Source organism: Drosophila sechellia, chromosome 2L (genome assembly GCF_004382195.2).
Source record: "Drosophila sechellia strain sech25 chromosome 2L, ASM438219v1, whole genome shotgun sequence".
Classification (NCBI taxonomy): domain Eukaryota; kingdom Metazoa; phylum Arthropoda; class Insecta; order Diptera; family Drosophilidae; genus Drosophila; species Drosophila sechellia.
In genome coordinates, this window is record NC_045949.1 from 8769218 (window position 1) to 8787945 (window position 18728).

General features: G+C 38.5%; 5 protein-coding genes and 1 long non-coding RNA gene across 8 annotated transcripts; 4 read left to right on the plus strand and 2 right to left on the minus strand.

Annotated features, from left to right (window-relative positions):
* The first annotated feature begins 354 nt into the window (after positions 1 to 354).
* On the plus strand, positions 355 to 1810 carry LOC116800291. Its single transcript, XR_004361222.1, has 2 exons — positions 355 to 1107; positions 1467 to 1810. It is a non-coding gene; the product is annotated as an uncharacterized LOC116800291 (long non-coding RNA).
* Positions 1320 to 7111, minus strand: LOC6611763. Of its 3 annotated transcripts, none has more exons than XM_032713818.1 (2): positions 6997 to 7111; positions 1320 to 3806 (listed from the first exon to the last, which is right to left on the minus strand). In XM_032713818.1, exons 1-2 carry the CDS (start codon positions 7094 to 7096, stop codon positions 2245 to 2247), a joined length of 1662 nt encoding a protein of 553 aa, XP_032569709.1. In that variant the 5' UTR covers positions 7097 to 7111; the 3' UTR covers positions 1320 to 2244. The 3 variants fall into 3 exon arrangements, with proteins under 3 accessions (XP_032569709.1, XP_002036286.1, XP_032569763.1); XM_002036250.2 differs by lacking the exon at positions 6997 to 7111 and adding an exon at positions 5613 to 6181; XM_032713872.1 differs by lacking the exon at positions 6997 to 7111 and adding an exon at positions 3905 to 4354.
* A 1328-nt stretch (positions 7112 to 8439) lies between these two features.
* LOC6611764 lies at positions 8440 to 10526 on the minus strand. Its single transcript, XM_002036251.2, has 2 exons — positions 10120 to 10526; positions 8440 to 10063 (listed from the first exon to the last, which is right to left on the minus strand). Exons 1-2 carry the CDS (start codon positions 10524 to 10526, stop codon positions 8440 to 8442), a joined length of 2031 nt encoding a protein of 676 aa, XP_002036287.1.
* On the plus strand, positions 10397 to 12804 carry LOC6611765. The gene is made up of 3 exons (XM_002036252.2): positions 10397 to 11108; positions 11168 to 11453; positions 11517 to 12804. Exons 1-3 carry the CDS (start codon positions 10702 to 10704, stop codon positions 12759 to 12761), a joined length of 1938 nt encoding a protein of 645 aa, XP_002036288.2. The 5' UTR covers positions 10397 to 10701; the 3' UTR covers positions 12762 to 12804.
* An 82-nt stretch (positions 12805 to 12886) lies between these two features.
* On the plus strand, positions 12887 to 15143 carry LOC6611766. The gene is given in 3 exon segments (XM_002036253.2): positions 12887 to 13465; positions 13468 to 13767; positions 13826 to 15143. Coding segments are annotated over 3 exon segments (1959 nt in total). The 5' UTR covers positions 12887 to 13072; the 3' UTR covers positions 15092 to 15143.
* Positions 15144 to 15172: 29 nt separating this feature from the next.
* Positions 15173 to 18570, plus strand: LOC6611767. The gene is made up of 3 exons (XM_002036254.2): positions 15173 to 16035; positions 16106 to 16403; positions 17274 to 18570. The coding sequence occupies exons 1-3, from the start codon at positions 15596 to 15598 to the stop codon at positions 18525 to 18527; spliced, it is 1992 nt and encodes a 663-aa protein (XP_002036290.1). The 5' UTR covers positions 15173 to 15595; the 3' UTR covers positions 18528 to 18570.
* The last annotated feature ends 158 nt before the right edge of the window (positions 18571 to 18728 follow it).

Consider the following 18728-nt stretch of genomic DNA (forward strand, 5'->3'; position numbering starts at 1 on the left):
TGTTGGAAACTATCTTAAGGGTTTGTTTTTGGGGTTGGTTTTAAGACTTGTGTGAGTCCACTCTTTCGAATATTACTTTCTCAAAGAATTATCTCCAAAAATGCAGTCTAGAAAGGAAAAAAATATAAAATTAACGAAAATTTGTTAAAATTTTGTTTTTTGAAAGTCATTAAAATTGTGATAGGGATAGTTAGGTATGCTTTTGAGCAGTACAAAACACTTTTTATTTTAGATGTGCCACCTTTTTTGGCCAAGTTATATAGAAAACCCCGACTAAAAATATATTATAGATAGATATATATATATATATTTTTTCTTTATTGTAAAATTGCAATAGCGATAAAAATAAGCAAAAACTGGTATGAGAAAATAAAACTAACATTAAATTTGAATGCAAACAATTTTTTGTATTGTACGTTAAAAATTTGAGATAGTACTTTCTAAGTGAGTAATAATTGACCTTTCAAAAAACATATTAATTGTTTCGATTCGCGACTGTAATTAAACAAGTTATGTATACGCGCTAACTCGTTAAGAACCGTTTTTGTTTGATTCGTTATCTACATTAACAACCGGCTTCTGTGATGCTAAAGACTTCTAATACTTCATATTCGAAACCTGAACATAGACTACTTGAAATTTTATTAAGGTGTACATGTTAGCCGAAAATGGTGAATATACATTAAGTATTTTTAAACCAATTGGTGACGCATGCATTCAATAAATATTTATTGATGTGAGGCTGGTGGTTAATGAGTTCATATAACTTTTTGCAATCGATCACTTCAGATAAGATAGTATTTCTTGTTAGCATTATCTGACAATTCTGATAAGGGCAAAATTCCGTCTTCTAATTAGTGAGAAGCGATTGAGCGTTCAACCCCGCAGGAGTTTTTTAAACGCTACAGTCGAGTTCCGTGACTATCAGATACCAGTTAGAAAAAAACCCACAAAGAAAAAAAGAGCGGACCTGGCAGATAAAAATTAAATAATCAAACAAATTTCAAAAGTGTCTGCGCGATGTTTTGAAATAAAAATTCGGTGTGTCAAGACCATTTACACCTTATTCAACGAGTCGAGAATACCCTTTCAATCTGCGAGTAACGGGTATAAAAATAGCTGACTAACATAGTTTTACTGTAATCTTACACATTATCTACACAACTAAAAGTATATAGATTCGTAGCAATCAGCTTTCTTTCGCTGACGTTCCCAACGATCTGTTAAATTTAAATGACTTTTTCTTTAATTTTTTCCCCTTTTTTTTTTTAAAAATAAGTCTTTTCACTGAATACAATTTTTACTATTTTATTGTTTTCTTTTATAACTTACTCTAATGAAACTATGTTAATCGGATAATCCAAGGCACTTTGCTTACGCTGCTCAATTGAGTGTATAAACTAAAAGACTAGAAAGTGAATTATTTCATTTTAACGACAATGGTATTTTCCTTTCAATTCTTCCAGGCATGTGTACACAAATTTTATGTAAATATTTGCATTACTCCTGTGGCCAAATTAGGAAAAGAGTCACACAAATTATCGGCATATAAGCTTTGACTGGTGTGTAAATTAATCTAAAATAACTAGAATCAACAAAATTGTTTTCTGTCCTAAAACTGGAGCCACTGGAAAATATTTTGCGGCAACGTTCAAATGTCGACATTGAGGATAAAATGAAAAATTACAACGCTTGATTACAATCAATTTTCTTTTTATTTAAAAACTAATGGAAATTACCTTAAAATTTAAATTACTTATACAAATTCAACAAAAGCATTAAAACTAATCCGCTTCAAATGAGTACATAAGAATTGTCTTTAAAATGTGATCAACCTAACGATAAGGTAAACAAGAAGATCAAAGTCGTTTATAAAATGAGAATAATTGAATTAATTAATAAGTACTACAATTCCATCTTAAAATTACTTGGTATCTACATTTATTTGAACACGATATACAATTTACATATTTTATCTTACTATTTTCGCATTTTTCATATGTAGACTTAAAAATGCTTGCTTCTTAGGCTACATTCACCTTAAAACCTACGAATATTGATAACGATTTGTTCAGACTGTTCATTCCGTGTGTATAACCCATATGGAATATTCTATGGCTACTTTTAAAGCTCTCGTTTTGGGGCCGGCCATAACGTTAACACACTCACAAGCGAGTATATCACCCGGTAGTTACCTCACCATAAATATCACAATAGTATATTAATAATATTGGATCAAGAGGACTACAGGAAGGAGCAGCAAAGGATCAGCACCAGCACCGTAATGGGAAAGATGGCGTATATCTCGCTGCGCGGATGACAGGTGGAGATCAGGTTGGTTATATCGTCCTCCTCGTGCTCGATACCATCCCGTGTGGGAACCTCTACCACCACGATCTCGTTCGAAAGGAAACTGATGTTGAATGTGCAATTTGTGGTATTCAGACAGCTTTGCGACTCGCTCATATTTGAGTACTGATACGTCGGCTTGTAAATATCGAATATGGCGTGGATCTCGTTTTGAACGTGATCATTGTCACTGTAGAATATGTAATAGTAGTACCCATCCTCGATGACGTTGTGCACCACCATGGAACTCTTGTTGGGCGAAGTGTCCATTATGTGGGGATTTGAGCATTCATTTTTTGGCCTGAAGAACTCCTGCAGCAGGATCATTCCATTGAAACACTGAAATAGTCCTGTCTCAAAGCTGGACACCGAATTCGACTCGTCGGTTTCCGTAAAATTTATGGCATTTCCTCCGTGGATGGTCTTTCTATCGTAGACATTCTCCCTCTTTGACCTTTTATAAAGCGTATCGTAAAGTTCCTGTCTCTTCTGATTCCTATGGGCTCGCCTATTGTGTCTTTTGAGACGTTCCCGATGAGGCGGACTTTCCGCACTATGATGGGTCTTACTCGAATTCTGATCTGGAAAATCTTCATTTCGTATGTGATTGCGACTAGTTTCTTCGTTTGTGATATTCGAACTCTGTTCCCGATGATGGGCAGAACTATTATGGTGATGTGCAGGAGAATTAGAGCTGTGATCATGGTGATTCAATATGTGTTCCGTATGGTGGGATCCTTGCAAATCTGTTATAGCATGCATATCATGTTCGCCATCATGAATTGTGCCCTTTTTCAGTTTTTTCCTGATTAACTTAGGCTGTATAGAATGGTTTTGCTTCACAGGTATGTTCACCTGCGGCTGCGAAACATCCTCAGTCAAATCCTCTCCGCCGTGGTTCTCGTGCTCCATTAGCAGATCCTGGTTGCCCTTCTCTTCCGTGATCTCCACATTGTCTTCGAAGAACACCTGCACCTGCTCGTGGCCTTTGGCATAATTGGCGCCCAACTTATTCTTATTGTGATCGGTCAGACCGCAAAGATTAAGCTCCCTGTGACCATGGATGATCAGGATGCGGGATCCATCGTAGCGGGAGCAGAATTTCACTCGCACCTTGGCACCCTTCAGCAAGAAGAAGCCCCAGTACTCCAGCGTATCATCCGGCAATGTCATAGACTTCTTTAGCCTAATGTGCTTGCGATTCGTCGCAATTTCCGGCTTATTACGTAGTTGGAAAGCGTTGAAATTGGAGTTCATGCGCAGTGTGTGCTTCGAGCAAAAGATCGACGAGATTCCTGCCCGAATCTCAATGATATCGGACTCCGCCATGGGATAGATGACGTCGGCAAACACCGTCTTTCGCAAGTGCAGCGGCATAATGATAAGGATGGCCGGCAGTATCACAATCATCAGGCAGAAAACCAGCACCCTCTTCACGCCGTGCATTTTGCGGTTTTCTGCAAATATAAATGGAAAACAGATAAAGATTACTATCTGGAGATATAGAAAAAGGTTTTTTTTTTATATAAAATTTGTATATGGCCTGTCGGGGCACCTTCAAAGTGATATTCCGTTAACGGCTGCATCCTGACGGCTTAAAATGGTTCCCCTGACTGTGAAATAGTTTTCCTGCGACTACGTCTGATTGCCAGCCAGGTTTGTTGTACACTGTCTGATTGCGCGATTATCAAATTAGTCTGAGCGAGTGGAAGCGGCATGTTTTCTCGCCTCCCCCTCCTTGCGATCTTATAAGTTCAACGGAGTATTTGTGAGAGGTGAGATTGTATCAACAATCCAACACGACTGTTGATATTGGCCGTGTATAACTAAGCTATTCACAATATTCAATTGGCAGACTCAGATTGATGGCCAGCCAAGTGACAGCCGATGTTTGATCGATGTTTAGCGACCAGCGACTCGGGATCATTCCCTTCAATTACTGGGCTTTGCGGAAAAAGATTTGCTTATCGCGGTTAACAAGCAAAAATGTAGACCAGGAGCGGTCTCATTTTCTAGGGCGGCAAATTCATAGATTTATTTTATCTGTTTATTTTGGCATCCTTTTTGTAGATCTGATCAGAAATACAAATAATTTAAATAGTTCATTTTTAAATAAAACACTGTGTACCACAGTTATGAATATTTCATCGTCTGTTAACTTAGTTTTGACAAGTACCATATGTAGTTTTAATTACTCTGCAATCTCACATGATTGCGCATAGTTTTTGGTACCTTATCAGGGCCTTACCTAATTACCGCCCGCCTAATGATGCCAACGGTGATAAGCCCTGTTTTTCCCATTAAAAATGATCTTAATATTAGTCAGGTCTTATCGACGTCAGCGCGTTGTGGTCGGGAATAAATAAATTCATGTATGTGACATAAATATAGAATTTATAGCATACACGAGTTGTGCTTCTTTGTCACGTTTTTGTCGAGTGCTTTTTGAACCCGACTGAAATGTGCTTCGAGATAAAAACAGTATCATAAACAGCTTATCAACGATTCGCTGTTATTCACAGACTTTGGGAGAAGAATAAAGAACAAATATACTACAACACCTTAATTAGCAAATCTAAGAAAATCAAATATTACACAACACTAAATGCTACATTAAGATAGCACACAGAAATATCGAATCAATTTTAAATAATGTTATTTTCTAGTAACCAAACAGTTGCTAAAAATTATTAAAAACTTATTTTTTACATTCACTGATAACAGCTCAATAAATAGATTGCGAGTGATTGTATATACTTTTGCTGCCCTACTTTCAGTAGACTTTTCTTATCAGCAATGCTATTAACAATCTTTATAATTAACCAATGTAAAAAGACATATACTAACTTAAATTTCCTTCATTCATTCTATTTCTGCATACAATTGCCGGTTTTCATTTTCCTTTGTCAGGTTTTCCCGGGTCTTTCCCATGACAACGACACACATATTGGTATTTTATTTTGCTTTATTCATTTTTTTTGCTGAGGTGTCAATATGATTTAAATAAACAATGTACATTTTGTTTTACCAAGTGTTAAAACTTGCTTCTTTTGTAGTTTTATTTTTAACCAAGGTTTCTATTGAAAGTGTGTTTCTTAGCACAAGCATTTGACTTCAGTGTAGTGCGAAAATCCTTGAAATAAGCGTAGCCGGTTTTTTCCGGTTTTGAAAAAGATTTGTAGCCGCCACGGAAATATGCATTTGAAATGCAAAACACCTGTGGAAATGTTATTCTTGTTTGTTTATCTAAGTTTGGCACTTACATTCTGTATCTTCCCTATAGATGTTCTATATCTTTGGGATGACAATTGCTTTTTGATTTGTGAATTTCACATGTAGCTGTCGATTTCAGTTTCTATTCGCTTGTTTGCATTGTTATTCGCGGTTTAACAAAGTCGCTCAGGTGAGCATATATCCAAAATTAGAAGAATGCATACGTTTAAATATTTTATAAATCCGAGAACCGAAGCACACGTGCCGCTTCCCATGATTATTATCAGAAGCAACTGACTGCTCAAGCGGCTAGATGTTTTAATTTGACACACATTTTAATCAACAAATTTCTCTATCTCGCTCAACCGCTTACCGCGACACTCTCTCTCTATTTTTCACTCTTTCATTAACACTTTGTTTCCGCATATCTTTGTTTGTTTTCGAAACACGTCCGAGGAATGTTTATAAATAAAGGGTCACTTTAATTGTCTAATCCACCCAACTCAGACTTTTTACACCGTTTTCCAAATGCTTAAATATTTATCCAGCATTATTATCACGAAATTTTCACCAGACTGGACAGCGGAACAACAAAACGCTTCAGTTCACTACAAAGCAATCCAACAAATGAGACGAGAAACTGCTACAGTGGAAATTTTAACCCCAAACAACTGTAGACGCTCTCTGTGCTCTTTGTTTTAAGCGTGCACTGTAAAAAATTCAACTTCGTACACAAAAAATGAATTCCTAAGATTATTAAAAATCTAAAATTTAGAATGATTTTCTTAATCTGGTTTTCATTTAAATTAAATATAGGGTTAATTTTTTACTAAGGCTGAAACTATATAAAGTATTTTTCTTATAATAAAACAGAATATTACGACAAAAAGTCAGAGGGAAATATAATTAAGATTTGTTTGAGTGGTGGTGGCTTGCTCTCTCTTAAGAGAACGAGAAAAATACTTCTCGGGAAACTCATGTGAAGTTGAAACTCATGAAGTTGGCTGCGGTGAAAAGGTGGGTTGGAAACTCGGCTAACTTGAAGGCGGGAATTTACGATTGTGACGAACATAAAGTTTGAATGGAGAAAAATAATTTAAGGAGGATTTGGAATTTATTTTATTTATCGATTTAATTTAATTGGTTAGCATTTGAAAAAATTCAACTTAAGTTTGATGAAAACGTACTTGAATTAATATAAGTGGTTTAAAGTAAAGAAGGAGAGAAATAAAAACTTAGAGGACTAATATATTGGCTTCAACGTATTCAGTAAATACATTTTTGGAGCTTAAAATTATTTAAAGCTTAATTTTCAATTTTTGGATTTTCTTATATGTAAGTTAACCAAGTATATGATAGCTCCAAGATGTGCTTAACTTATAAAAGGACAACTTGTAAACAACTTATAAAAGGACAATTTCCCCCAATACTTACTATTCAAATCCGGCATTGAGTAGTAGAAATCCGTGTGATAATAATGCAACTGGCCAGGACTCACTGAGGTAGTCCTGTTGAACATTTTGTTGTTGGCCATGTTGGATATTAAATTAAATTTCTTTGAAGGACTGAAAATGAACCGACGGCTGCGAATTATCGCAGCGAACTAATGAAATGAATATAATCCAAATCGGGACAGAGCCAACTGTTTGGGATAACGATGACGCTTAGTCCAAACAGACGTCACACAGTGGTTCATTAGAGCAAAAAAACATTGCGAAAATCGAATTCAATAAAAGGTTTCTATATATATATACCTTAAAGTTGATTGATTTTAGGTCCTAATTAACTGCATTATAATTTATGTAAATATAAAATGAAACACATTCAACCAAAACTTTAAATTACGCCACTGTGCCTCGGGGGTGCCTGTCCTCATCTGAACTGATACTGATAGTCGCCGACGGCCCATTATCATAATGAATTAGTAAACAATGTTCATAAGTAGACAAAACACAGCCTTTCAAATGATAAGCGGCTAATCATGAGGCAGAAGTTCTGGCTCTGAACCTGGGCACGAGTATCAATTTATCTGACGATTCGACATATTGATTGGATATTTAATATGTGACCCACCACAACTTCCACAGTCCCAAGAATTAGATAAATTCATTTCCTTTACAAACTAATGGCATAGCTAAAAGCATTGTAAAAAGATATAAAATTTATTTTCCGGTGGCCGACAACAGAGTTCTTCATTGTTGTGTGACACCTGTCATTTTTCACCTACAAGCAAACAAAGATAAAATTATTTCTTGACGCATCCCGCTTAGTATGAGCGACTTGAGAGTTCTAGATATCAAATAAATTAGGGATTTACGGCACTGTTAATCTTATCTTTATCTTACTGTCAATTATTTTATTGTAAGGGTGGAAAGTTTTGCATTAAAAATGCAGGCTTAATTCAATATGGGTGTGTGATTATTACCTCCCAGGTGTTAGATTTTGGTTGTAGATTTATGAAATTATTGTAATTTTATAAGTCCATATATGTATGTATGTAAGTCAAAGTAGACACATATTGTGGATATTGAAATGAGTTTGACATCTTAGTAAGAAGCATTTGCTTTTACATATATGTATATGCACGCTGGAGAGATAACAATTAAGTTTTCAAAAAAGTGGAGCCAAGGTAATGAAGTTGTCCCATTCCAGGATCATTTGTCGTTTGAACTCAGTAACTTATGGCTCTGATTGTGTAAGCGTGCACTATCTGAGATTGCTTTTAGCAAGGTTTACCTGAGAAGGTAAAAGTGAGATAACCCTTGTTTTAACAACGTTGATATATGGATAGCACCTAGCTTATATTGTTCAAATCACTTGGACTATAACCCACAAGTATAAACCCCGATCTTGTTAGAGAACTGAATTTTTTATTAGTTACACCGAGATAACTTCAATGTTTAATGTTTCAATGTTTTGGTCGTTTTCTCGCATGTCTGCTAATTCATATAAACTATCATCTATTTTATTTTTATTCGGTATTAATTTTTTGAGCTCTGAAGTACTGTGATTTTCCACTTGCTTATTTTCCTTCTGTCCATTCACATTTACCTTAGCAGTTACTGAAATTTCCTCTAGAATTTGGCTCTTGCATATACAAAACTTTCTGCCTCGCAATCTTCGCATGCAACTCGAGTCATTTTGATAGTTATTCAATCGGTTTATGGACTCCACATTTATATATTCCAGTTCTTGGCGATTGTTATCGTAGCGGGTAGTTGTGGAAAATTCTGCGTTATTTGGGTTGGCAGTGAAATATACTCTATAGGTGCTGCCACTTGATAATTTTCTATCCTTTCGTTGCAACACCATTTTGACGGATATCAGTGTAAGATTATGGCACAGCTCCTGCAAGTTGTGATGGTTAAGGAATTCATTTATACTGCGCACGATTTGCTTTCCCACAGATAATTGCTTCATCTGATTGGATCTAAGCAGCTTGTAGCTATCACATGGACATTGGGATTCTCCTATGCCAGCATCTGAACAGGTTCGATTTTCGGGAACTGGAGCAAAAAGGGTTTGACAAGTGGGGCAATCCACCAGCCTGTCCACCGCTCGTGGCCAACGTTCTCCCAGTTCCAAGAGGTGTTGCAGTGTGAGATGTAGATCGTATGGAGAAGTCAAACGTTTACTATTGATCCTCAAGGCTTGAACTATTTCAGGACGGAGTGCTCTAAACCAAGGAGGTAGCCAAATATACAAAATTGGTAAATCTTCCTTAGAAAAGTTATTCAGCACAGGATAGCTGAATAGGACGACAATTGACTGGGTAAGAACACCCATTTTCTTGAATTTCTTCACTTTATCCAAAAGTTCAGTTTGTAATTTGGCTTTATCATAAGATTTATGTGTTATTCCGTTTCCAAAGAAAACTCCGAAGAATGGACGGGAGGCGTTTGCATGTCGTTTTAAAAATTCCTCATAATAGTCGTAGTTATCCTTGCTATCAGTGCAACTTTGACGATTCTTATGACGAGCATAGTAGTCAATGGTACCTTCAAAAATCCCATACTTTTCCGAAACAAACATTGTCAAATCGGACATTCCTTCGCCATAGGCTGTTATAAAACCCTTCTTCTTGAAATGCTTCCATATCAGCGGAACAGTTTTGAGGCAACCAATCCCACTCGAGTCGCATTTGAGATTCATCAAAGTGTGAGGACTGTAGCCAGTCAGCACAGCCATTAAATTTGACTCGGTGTTCTCACCAATTCTTGTGTATCCGTCCATCTTGAACCAGTCCTGCATTTTAAGATGATTGAATACAAGGGGAAAGTTACGGCGAAAGTTGATCTGGGAAATGCCATCGATTCCAATCATTATAACACTCGGTATGCGGTGCCAGGAAATAAGTGGTGCATATATCTTAGGAGTTTGCACGAGGGTAAAATTATGCGATTGTAGATCCTCCTCCAGTTCATTTCGGCAGGATGCAAGCATGCCCTCCACAGAACGGGGAACAATATAGCCATCCCAAAATGTAACTTCGTCTCCAAGGCTGTATAAAAATTTATCTTAAATCTTAAACCTACGATCGTTAAAAAGCATACATACACAACAGGTTCATCGACAATATAGCTGCGATTTACCCTTTTAATCTCACGATAACTGCAATTGTATCCAACCAGGTTGGCAGAGTGCTTTTCCATAGATCTTAGTTTTAGCTGGGCCACATGATCATTTACATACAAAAAATATTGATGGGTTTTCTCGTCGAAACGAAGGTTTATCAAATTTTCATCTTTAGAACAAATCTTGTTTTGTTTTTTGGGGTTCCCTTTTTCATTTTTTAATGGTTTATTAATGTATGGTATATGGCACTCTGATGTCTTGATACAGTGCTCATGCTCGACTTGAGTAGATTGCGAGTTTCGAAGAACTGGCCGTCTTTTCGTACTCATAGACAAATGGCTTATTAGAAATAAAGGTATAATGAAAAGCAGCGTCTTATAAGGTTCCATCCTAACTCCAAACTGAACTAAATATTTCACACATATTTTTGCATGCCAGTTCGTTTTAACTTGTTGATTTAAATGGGATAAAAAATCAAAACTCAGCGTGAAATCCATTTCTTCCCGGTAGCCTAGCCAGTTTTTGAAGGTAATTGAAAGTTATTAGTTGACTGAAATACTTGCAATGGCCCCCCGGTCTATTTCATACTCATTTAAAAGACTTATCTTGACTTTTCTCGCTGTAACCTTAATATGTCTGTGGAGCATGAATTCCGCAAGATTCGATGAAAAGTTTAGTGCTGAGGATTCTCAGAGAGTGGAGAAACGATTTTATGTCGAATCCGGAAAGTGTAAAATGCGTTATGTGGATCCCTTTAATGCGGAGTTTCTGAAAATCAATCACCCGAAGGCATTTATACCGTGCACAAATGAAAGTGATCTTGTTTCTGTACACTACGATAAAATATTGAATCAATATGTGCTCCATAAAAATGAGGAAGTACTTCATGAGCTCTCCGAGTCAAATACGAATGACTTTGCTTGTTTTTATCAGCAAATTATTCATGGTCAATCAGCGGAGCATTACGACGGGTAATGGAGTGTTTTACGTGAGATAGGTTTGCTAAACAATTTTGTTTCGTTAAATACAGGAAAGATAAGAGAACAAAAATCAGTCAGAACCATTTGGTGCCCTTGGATGTCGAAGGGATGTTGGTGGAGTGCAGGACCGCTGACGAAACGAGAGTCCTTCAAAAAGATGCCTTCGTGTTTGTGCAATACAAGGATCCTCCACAGAAAGTGAAGCCAGTTAAAAAGGCCAGTGTGATTATGTACGGCATAGATACAGTATCTCGCACCAATCTTCGTCGGATGATGCCCATGGTACACGAGTTCCTAAAGTCTCCGGGATGGTACGAAATGATGGGCTACAACAAGGTAGCTAAATGTATTCTATAATATTCTATTACTAAAAAGTAATTTCAAATAATCATAATTTAGGTGGCGGATAATTCATTTCCCAACATATTCGCTATGCTAACTGGCTTTTCCCCCGAGTCGGCAGAGACTAAAATTTGTAATACGGATGTTGATGGATGTTTGGATAAAATACCTTTTATATGGAAGGATTTCAAGAAAGACGGTTATTTGACGGCCTATGCTGAAGATGAGGAGCACTCAAATACCTTCAACTATGCAAAGCCAGGCTTTGCAGTGAAGCCCACGGATTATTATTTTCGCCCCTTTCTAACCGCCCTGGAAAATGAGACTTTAATCCAATATTGCCCTGGTTGCGTAATGAAATATTGCCTGGGGCGTCGACTTGCCAACAGCTATATCTTCGATTACTGCCGCCAGTTTATGCAACGATACGTTGCCGATCGTCCTATTTGGGGCATGTTTTGGACGAACCATTACAGCCACGATGATTTATTTATGCTTTCGGCCATGCAGCACAAGATCCTAGAAGATCTGCTCAGTTTTGAAAAGGATGGGGCTTTCGAGCATACCATAATGATATTCTTCTCGGATCACGGAGCTCGTTTCGGTCCCCTTATGTACACGAAGGAAGCTTTTCTAGAGGAGCGTCTGCCCATGATGTTTATTTACTTGCCACCCTGGTTCCGTGAGAAATATCCCCAATATGTGGAGGCTCTCGCCCAGAATCAGAATCGGTTGAGTTCCAACTTCGACCTGTACAATACCTTGAAACACATTATAAACATTGAAGGATTGGTGGAGGATACCAAGTGGTCCTACGACTGCCCCCAGTGTCAGTCGCTTTTTTATCCACTACCAGAGAATCGTAGCTGTTCGGAGGCTGCCATAGCGGAGGCTTACTGTACTTGCCACAACTACGAGGAAGTCGCGGAAGACGAAGGGACTTGGCGCTTGGCCAATCTGGTGGTTGATCGCATGAACAAATACCTTCATTACCATAATCTTCAGAATCTGTGTAGCAATCTCACACTGAGGGTAGTCAACAGCACCGAAGTAAGAATGGATGACAAGGACGTAGATTTAGAGAATGGATTGCGACACTACCATACCAAATTTCAAGTTCATCAGAATTTGGCTGAGTTCTTTGCCACCGTTCTCTACGATAAGCAGACCGAAGAGCTCCACATGAATGTGGAGCTCATCAGTCGAACTAATATGTATGGCACCGATTCAGAGTGCGTTAACAATAAGATTCAAAAGTTATATTGCGTTTGCTTGTCAAAGCTGCGAGCTATAATAGAGTAAAACTATACTTGAAGTTCAATAAAACAAGCTGAAACTATATTAATTACTTCAGAATATACGTTGTGTTGAAAAAAGCTATTGCCATACTGACACGAGTATAAAAGAAAGTAAACATTTATTATCTTAGTCGAGGGATATTCATCTAATGTTTATTCGTTTTCACTCTACTATATCGATTGCGATCTCTGGGAGCCGATCAAAGTCAGTTGTTAGGCATAGTTCTGCCCATTCGGTTCGGGAATTTATTTTGAATTAAAAAATACAATTATTAGTCAAGTCATTACCTTTCTGTCCTAATAGTCCTAATTACGATGATGATGAAAATTAAGACCTTTACTTCGGTGTCATATAAAAAATGTATTTTGTGCACATTTATTTTATTCCTCTCAATTGTGTGGTACATAACGTCTTTCGTGGTGAACGATGAGCTGACAATAAAATTCAATGAAAGCGAAAAACGTTTCTATGTAAATAGCTCAAAGTGTCAAATGGTGTATGTGGAGCCCTTTAATGCCGAGTTCACAAAAGTGTACACGCCAAAAAACTTTACACGTTGCTCCAATCAAAATGATCTGGTTACAGGGCACTTTGATTCCATTTTAAAACAGTATGTCCTGCATGTGGATGAGCAAGTGCTTCACAAGCTGTCGCAGTCAGAGAGCAATGACTTTATCTACAAAGTTAGTTTGAGTTTTTACACGGCTTTTTTATGCTGAGTAGGTTGGGGAACAAAACTAAATTCACTCACGGCTACGTAGTACCCTTGAATGTCGAAGGAATGCTGGTGGAGTGTAGGTCAGCGGACGAGAAGCGCATCCTGCAAGAGGACGCTTTTTCGTTTGTACAATACCAGAAGCCTCCTCCGAACTCGGAGATAGATCGTAAGGCTAGTGTAATTATGTACGGCATAGATACAGTATCTCGCACCAATCTTCGACGGCTGATGCCCATGGTGTTCGAGTTCCTAAAGTCTCCAGGATGGTACGAAATGATGGGCTATAATAAGGTTGGAAACTAATGAAAACCAATCGAACAGCTATTTTAAGATTTATTATTCATTTCAGGTAGCTGATAATTCGTATCCCAACATATTTCCCATCCTAACAGGATACTCTCCTAGTTCGGCGGAAAATCAAATATGCGATACAAGTCAACCAGGATGTTTAGATGAAATACCCTTCATATGGAAGGAAATGAAAAAGAACGGCTATTTAACAGCCTACGCGGAGGATACATTGATCATCAATACTTTTAATTATGTGAAACCAGGGTTTTTGAGTAGGCCCACAGACTACTACTTTCGACCCGTCTTGGATGCCTTGGAAAAAAAAACTAATAAACATTATTACCCGGGTTGTAAAATGGCATATTGCCTGGGTCGTCGACTTGCCAATAGCTATATCTTCGATTACTGCCGCCAGTTTATGCAACGATTCGTGGCCGACCGTCCCATTTGGGGCATGTTTTGGTCAAATCACATCAGTCACGATGACTTTTCTATGCTCTCGGCCATGCAACACAAGATCGTTGGTGACCTGCTTAATTTCGAAAAGGATGGATCTTTCGAGCATACGATTATGATATTCTTCTCCGATCACGGATCTCGCTTTGGTCCCCTAATGAGGACGAAGGAATCGTTTCTGGAAGCAAGGCAACCCATAATGTTTATTTACTCACCACCTTGGTTTCGTGAGAAATATCCCCAATATGTGGAGGCTCTCGCCCAGAATCAGAATCGGTTGAGTTCCAATTTCGACGTGTACAATACCTTGAAACACATTATAAACATTGAAGGATTGGTGGAGGATACCAAGTGGGCCTACGACTGCCCCCAGTGTCAGTCGCTATTCTACCCGTTGCCAGAAAGTCGAAGCTGCTCGGAGGCTGCCATACCGGAGGCTTACTGTACCTGCCACAACTACGAGGAAGTCCAGGAGGATCACGGGACTTGGCGCATGGCCGAACTGGTGGTCGATCGCATTAACCAATACCTCCAATATAATAACCTACAGAATCTGTGTAGCAGTCTCACCCTGAGGGTAATCAACATCACCGAAGTAAGAATGCTAGAGAGCGATGAATACGTAGGTCTGGGAAAGGGATTGCGACATTATCATACCAAATTCCAGGTTCATCAGAATTTGGCTGAGTTCTTTGCCACCGTTCTCTACGATAGAAGAACCGAAGAGCTTCACATCAATGTGGAACTAATCAACAGAATTAATATCTATAGAGCGGATGCTGAGTGTGTAGACGATGGTACTCAAAAGTTATTCTGCATATGCCTATCAAAGTTAAGAAACAATGAAAGCACACCAACTATCCAGTAATATTTGTATGTAATATATATATGTATTTCCTTTCAACTTGCAGTCTTTTTTTTACTAATTTTGTGAACTATAAATTTTCAAGTATATTTGCGGAAGCTATTTAAATTGTGTTGCAAATACTTGAACCTAATAAAAAAAGTATGTTCGCTTTTGCGAGGAGCTCTTTAAGTATTAGAACTTAAAGCTAATCTAACTTTAAACATTTTTTGTCTACGAAAAGAATTGACTGAACTCATCGAATTGCACTTCTACGTGGTGTTTGCCCAAAATTCCCGAACCTGCCCTTACATAAAGCTATCACTGCACTCCTCGTGCCACTTTACATTCCATTTTTTGACAGCCGATGAACAGAAGAAGTTCGAGAGTGGGCTCGGGAGCAAATTTACGAGAATACCTACGTGGTTCATTCACAAGAAATGATAACAAAGCCCGAGCTATTCTTATTTAGAGGTATTCACTTCCACTTCGTCTCAGTAGCGACGTTAATGTGGTCGAAGGAACACCATGGAGTTGAGAATATGTTTCAGCTATTCTTTCTACAAGATTCTCGCCCTGTGCTGCTTTTTGACCATTGTGCTTTTTCTAATATATCCATCGAATACGACTTCGAATGCAAATCATGTTTTATATCCGCCTACCACGCGATTTTCTCGAGTTACGATAAAGACTGAACCGCAGAAATTCTATGTGAAAACATCCAAGTGCCATATTCCCTATGTGGATCCTTTCAACGACGAGGCCATGGAGTTGTACAAACCGCAAACACTAGTCACCTGCTCGAATGAGACCGATCTCATATCAACGACATACAATAAAATTATCAAACGGCATGTTCTGCACATCGACGATGAAGTTGCTCATAAATTGCTTAATTTCACTGACAAGGACTATAATTGCTTTTACCGCGAAATCGAATATGGAAAGCGTGCAGATACCTACGACAAGTAAGACAAGTGGGAGCCCCCTTTCCGCTTAAAAAACATTAGTAAATCATTAACAAATATTTGTTTGCAGTCTCAAGGCCAACAAATATTTCACAAGTGGTTACGAGGTCCCAGTTCATGTGGAGGGAATGGTCGTCGAGTGCCAGACTGCTGAGGATCCGATAGTTGTCCTTCAGAAGGACGCCTTCGCCTTCATCCAGCATCGGCCGTTGCCCAAGGATCTCATAAAACCCAGGGCAGCTCGAAAGCCAAGCGTGATTATGTACGGTATCGACTCTCTTTCCCGTATAAACTTACGACGCACTATGCCCAAGGTTTTTAACTTTCTACAGGGCCCAGGATGGTACGAGATGCAAGGATACAATAAGGTAGGAATATAAGTATATATATAGATATATAATATAGTGACATATGCTCAACCACATAACATATATCTACAAGATATACCAGCCACTTTATATATTCTTTTACTTAGCAACAATAAAGCAAAGAACCAAGAATGCCTTAGCACCTAAGATAAACCATTTAAGATAAATATCCGCAATCTTATTCGTTATTCATACTAGAAGGGTGAAAACTGCTTACACAGCTTTAAAAGTCAAAACTTTCCATGTATCTCAAACTCGGCTGACCTGTATCCATGCGCAATCCACTCAAGACAGCGACTAATTAAAGTAAACATAAATGAGAGCCTATGTACGCTCAATATGAAGAAGTAAATGAGCTCAGCCAAGGGATTGCTAAGCATTCGCTTAGCAAATTAGATTTAGATTTTATTCATGCTTCAATTGTGCAAGACGTGAATTTGTCTCCGACGCTCGCTTAAGTTTTTGATTAATAAAAAATATTTTTTTTATATCTTTTTAATATTACTTAATATTATTTGTTAGGAGCCAAAGCGGCCGTGGTGTTTGTTGTAACTCAATATTTAAATGCATGCTTATAGGGCAAAAACTTAAAAAAGCAACACACGAGTACAACTGTTTGTATAGTTAAATATTGAACATTGTTACGGCAGCCATGCAACAACGATCCCATTGAGAGTAAATATCTTTGATAACTTGTTAGATAAGATAAATAATTATTTAGATGTAAGAGAAGGCTTGAAAAATATTGAACACATCTTTACCGTTTAAAAATATAAATATATTTAAGACAAGAATACTTTCAAAAATAACAGATTTTATAGGTAAAATTTAACTTTGTTGTCATAAATAGTTACAAAATTCTTCTTTCAGGTTGCCGACAACTCATTCCCCAACATACTCGCTATACTCAGTGGATATTCGGCTAGTACGGCCAAGGAAAATGTGTGCGATACGGACAAGGAGGGCTGCTTTGACGAGATGCCGATGATATGGAAGTATTTCAAGAACGCCAGCTATTTAACAGGATACGCGGAGGACGAGAGTAACTCGAATCATTTCAACTACATGAAGCCCGGCTTCACCAAAAAGCCCATGGACTACTACTTTCGTCCATTGCTCAGAGCACTGGAGTCCGAAATGGATGTGTACCGATTGCCGGAACACGACTACATGCGATACTGTCTGGGTCGCAGGATAGCGAATCGTTATATCTACGACTATGGCCTACAGTTCACGAAGCGTTTTGTTCACGATCGACCCATTTGGGGAATGTTTTGGTCGAATCACTTCAGTCACGACGATACCTTCATGCCATCAGCAATGCAGGAAAAGGTGCTGGGAGATCTGCTCGATATGCATGCGGATGGGGAATTCGAGGAAATGATAATGATATTTTTCGCCGACCACGGAACCAGATTTGGTAAGTTGACCACTCTGAAGGAGGGCTTTCTGGAGGAGCGGCTGCCCATGATGTTTATATATCTGCCTCCGTGGTTCCGTGAAACATATCCATCTTATGCAAGGGCACTGGAGTTAAATCAACACAGGCTTAGTTCCAACTTTGACCTCCACAACACGCTGAAACATATCATCGAGATTGGAGGCACCCCAGATGGTCGAGAGCTACCCAAGTCCTTTGACTGCCCCACCTGCCAGTCACTATTCTATCCCCTGCCGGAGGGTCGAACCTGCTCGCAAGCGGGCATTGAGGAGCACTGGTGCACCTGCGAACCCTTCAAGCGTATCTCGGGACAGGATTGGACGACTCCTATTGCCCGCAGTGTGATCGATCGAATGAACGAGTATTTCGTTCAAAAGAACTTAACCAGTCTTTGCAGCAATCTGACGCTAAATTATGTCCATAATACTGAGATAAAAACGGGTCTGAACATCGATTGGCACCAACCCCTGATGGAATCGGAAACAGCGGTTTATCGTGTCAAGTTTAAAGTGAATCAGAATAGTGCTGACTTCCAGGCCACAGTGGTATACCATAATTCCACCCAAAAGGCCGAAGTAAATGTTGAGAAAATCAGCAGAACAAATTCCTACAAGGAAGACTCCACATGCATCGATGATAAGCTCGCAAAACTATATTGTATTTGCTTCAGTGACCTCCACTGATTCAGTCTCTCATGTTCAAAATAAAGTTGAAGTTAAGTTTAAAGCTCCTTACATTAGTTTTCCCCTGCATTCCTTTGCTGAAAGGCGAAGATTATTTGGTCAACCTGAAGAAAATGAGACGCCACAATAGAATCCAAGCTCAGATGGGTCGGTCTGGATGATAAGTTCCTGGAATATTTGCGGTCCATTGTGATACTGCTC

Bases quoted from the DNA above. Each gene is read 5' to 3' on its own strand.
- LOC6611763 (XM_032713818.1), bottom strand. From the start codon at position 7,096: ATGGCCAACAACAAAATGTTCAACAGGACTACCTCAGTGAGTCCTGGC. The intron at 3,807-6,996 runs GTAAGTATTGGG...TTATATTTGCAG, and splicing joins CTCAATGCCGGATTTGAATA to AAAACCGCAAAATGCACGGC.
- LOC6611764 (XM_002036251.2), bottom strand. From the start codon at position 10,526: ATGGAACCTTATAAGACGCTGCTTTTCATTATACCTTTATTTCTAATA. The intron at 10,064-10,119 runs GTATGTATGCTT...ATTTTTATACAG, and splicing joins ATTGTCGATGAACCTGTTGT to CCTTGGAGACGAAGTTACAT.
- LOC6611765 (XM_002036252.2), top strand. From the start codon at position 10,702: ATGGCCCCCCGGTCTATTTCATACTCATTTAAAAGACTTATCTTGACT. The intron at 11,109-11,167 runs GTAATGGAGTGT...CGTTAAATACAG, and splicing joins TCAGCGGAGCATTACGACGG to GAAAGATAAGAGAACAAAAA. The intron at 11,454-11,516 runs GTAGCTAAATGT...ATCATAATTTAG, and splicing joins AAATGATGGGCTACAACAAG to GTGGCGGATAATTCATTTCC.
- LOC6611767 (XM_002036254.2), top strand. From the start codon at position 15,596: ATGGAGTTGAGAATATGTTTCAGCTATTCTTTCTACAAGATTCTCGCC. The intron at 16,036-16,105 runs GTAAGACAAGTG...ATTTGTTTGCAG, and splicing joins CGTGCAGATACCTACGACAA to TCTCAAGGCCAACAAATATT. The intron at 16,404-17,273 runs GTAGGAATATAA...TTCTTCTTTCAG, and splicing joins AGATGCAAGGATACAATAAG to GTTGCCGACAACTCATTCCC.